This window comes from Oryx dammah, unplaced genomic scaffold, assembly GCF_014754425.2.
Source record: "Oryx dammah isolate SB20612 unplaced genomic scaffold, SCBI_Odam_1.1 HiC_scaffold_11, whole genome shotgun sequence".
In the NCBI taxonomy this organism is placed as follows: Eukaryota; Metazoa; Chordata; class Mammalia; order Artiodactyla; family Bovidae; genus Oryx; species Oryx dammah.
The window spans coordinates 28,869,608-28,872,903 of NW_024070195.1; the positions used below are offsets into that span (position 1 = coordinate 28,869,608).

Sequence of the window (3,296 nt, forward strand, 5' to 3'; positions counted from 1 at the left end):
CAATCCCTGGTCAGGAAACTAGATCTCATGTGCTGCTACTAAAACCAGCCATGGCTGCAAAAAAAAAAAAAAAAAAAAAAAGTACAGGCTTCAGAATCTGACAGACCAGGCTCTGATCATGACTTAATATCTGCATAACTCTTGATAAGTCATTAAACCCCTGAGCCAGATTCCCCATAATAAAATAAACACATATATTTATTACACATAAGTATATATAAAATTTGGCACAATTATCAGCATGCAGTTACATGTTAAGTAAACAGTAGGCACATTATCATTAGGAAGAAATAAGGCACAAGGCTGTAATAATGAGACCATGTACCAAGTGGGAGTAACCCTCTGTTCATCAGTGCTATAGATACTGCATGTCCCTGGGGTGGAAATTAGACCACATTCTCCTGAGAGAATTATGGACTCCATTTCCTTAGAACTCTTCCCTCCGGCCCCAAGGATATGTCTCTAGGTAACCACTGGCTCAGGATGACCTAAGCATATATTCACTCCCAAGGAATCGTTTTCATTATAACTGAAGCTGTCCTTCAGCCAGTTTACTTTTCTCAGAAAAGTGAAAGTGAAGTTGCTCAGTCCTATCCGACTCTTTGCAACCCCATGGACAGTAGCCTACCAGGCTCCTCCATCCATGGGATTTTCCAGGCAAGAGTACTGGATTGCGCTGCCATTTTCTTCTCCATTACTTTCCCCAGAATAAACACCTAAAATTTAAATTTCCTCTTATCTTTGTAGTTGAGATTTGTGTGACCTCTGCACACTAAGAAACCATATAAGCCATATATTTTCTATATGGCTAAGTGAACTTTACTAGACTAGACAAATCCAATCATTGTTTGTGTCAGCTTTTATTGCAGATAGAAGAACACAGCTTGTGATGTTTAGCTCTTCGTTTACTGTCCTTGAAAGATACACAGCCAGAAGCAATTGGAACCCAAATTAAAAAAAATACTGACAAGAATAAAAGATGAAGGAGATGTTGATTTTATTATTTAATCATTTAAATTTCTTTTATATTCCTAAAAAGATACATGGTCTAGTGAAAAGAAAACAGTTTGAAATCAACATAACACCATTCTGGCTCAACCTCTAGCACTGGTTATCTATATAATCTTGAAGAAGTCATTTGTTTTCTTTTGTCCACAAATATTCATATGTAATGAGAATAAAGTTTATTATCTTACCATGATTCTCTGAGTATGTACGTATGCATACAGAAGTAAGAAAGAAGTGAAAATATATGTATAGTATGTTTATATTTGCATACCAAATGCACACCTACATAACAGGCCTCTTAGTTTTCCATGAGAAAGCTGATAATGAACAAGGGGGCTGGAATAGGTGACAGGCAGTGTCCAGTCTTACGCTGATAGCATCTGCTTCTAGCTTTTTAAAATGCTCCATCCAAGGCAACTGAGAAATGGAAACTTGCTAGAAGTACAAATTTTCAGGCCCGACCTCAGACCCATCCTCAAACTTACTGAATTAGGGGCTATGGGAGAGACTCAGCTATCTGTTGCAACCTGCCCTCCAGGTGATTCTGAAGTACACTAAAATGTGAGAACCACTACATTTAAACATTCCCAGGGAAGAACTATAGGCTAGAGGAGAGACAGGAATTAAAGGGGGGAGGGGGGAAGGCAGGATAGTCTACAGAGATCCTGAGTCACAGGTGGTAGGAAGAGATTTGGGGAGACAGAGCAGTGGCAGGCACAGGAGAGTGTTATTTATGGTTGTAGGACGCCGGTGTGGTTGTAGAAAAGCGGGCATAAGCCCAAGGGAAATAATAATGCAGTATCCAGATACTCCCATGTTAGTCGTTTGTTCTCATGCAGTCATTTCTGCTCCTGTGCTAAGACTGATGGCTTTAGAACCTTCTTCCTGCAGTGGATCCTAAAGGAAGATAGTTATCCTGTTTCTAATCACAGCTGTTTCTGACCTCTATTGTCACTACCGTAGAAATTTGAGACAGGGAGAGTTAGGGCTTCCCAGCCTAAGCCTGTTTGTCTTCTGGTCTTTTTCAACAATTTAAAGCCCCCCTGATTCTAATTTCAAGTTTTCCCTCATTGGCAGCTAAGGAGTGTGTGTATATTCAGAAAAAGGAAGAGAACTCCTGGAGTTCCAATGGGCTAGGGGTGAACTTGCCCAGAGAAAGCTAGAGGGGTGAGAATCAGCCTATGGAACCTACAAGGCAAGAAGTCGCTGTGGATGCTCTTTGCGAGGTTAATGGATGTAGTGTTATCATCCATGATGTTGCCTTGACAGGGGAATCCCCGGCTTTGCAACTTTCTGGCCAACGTGAGGATCACCAGCCGATTATAACCTTTCCTGCGATGCTCAGGCATGGTGTAGCCATGGCACATGGTGGCAAACTGGTCCATCATAGACCAAGACACGGGGTTCCCCTTGTCATCACGGACACACACACTGGGGAAGCAGGAGATGAGGTTGGCGATGTACCGGCGACACTGTTCATTGCCGCCCCGAGACCAAGTCTGGTTGAGTAAGTCAACATCAGCAACACTCAGGTAGGTTAGTTGTAGGGAAGAATTCATTCTTAAAGAAAATGACATGGGAAGAAATATGAACTCGGGATCATAAGATGACAAACAAGTATTTCTCTCTTTTTTATTCACTTCAAACCTTGGGGAATCTTAGTTCTCCCACCAGGGATCAAACCTGCTGGGGCAGGGATCACTGCCCCAGCAGTGAAAGCACCCCGTCCCAAACACCGGACCTCCAGGGAATTCCCAAACTACTTCTCTTTTTACATTGATTCAAACTGAGAAAGCATCCTGGAGATCAGTTCAGTTCAGTCGCTCAGTCGTGTCCGACCCTTTGCAACCCCATGAATCACAGCACGTCAGGCCTCCCTGTCCATTACCAACTCCCGGATTTCACTCAGACTCACATCTATCGAGTCAGTGTTGCCATCCAGCCATCTCATCCTCTGTCTTCCCTTTCTCCTCCTGCCCCAAATTCAGACTTAAATTGAAGAAAGTAGGGAAAACCGCTAGGCCATTCAGATATGACCTAAATCAAATCCCTTATGATTATACAGTGGAAGTGAGAAATAGATTTAAGGGTCTAGATCTGATAGATAAGAGTGCCTAATGAACTATGGAATGAGGTTCATGACATTGTACAGGAGACAGGGATCAAGATCATCCCCATGGAAAAGAAATGCAAACAAGCAAAACGGCTGTCTGGGGAGACCTTACAAATAGCTGTGAAAAGAAGAGAGGTGAAAAGCAAAGGAGAAAAGGAAAGATATAAGCATCTGA

The 3,296-nt window shown here is 42.3% G+C and overlaps 1 protein-coding gene across 1 annotated transcript in view; it reads right to left on the bottom strand.

The window, feature by feature from the left end:
• Positions 1–2,141: 2,141 nt before the first annotated feature.
• Positions 2,142–3,296, bottom strand: part of GLYATL3 (glycine-N-acyltransferase like 3) — a 13,936-nt gene continuing 12,781 nt past the window's right edge. The window contains exon 5 of the mRNA XM_040249491.1: positions 2,142–2,568. Within this exon, the coding sequence (XP_040105425.1) occupies positions 2,142–2,568 (427 nt within the window). The remainder of the gene's footprint in view (positions 2,569–3,296) is intronic.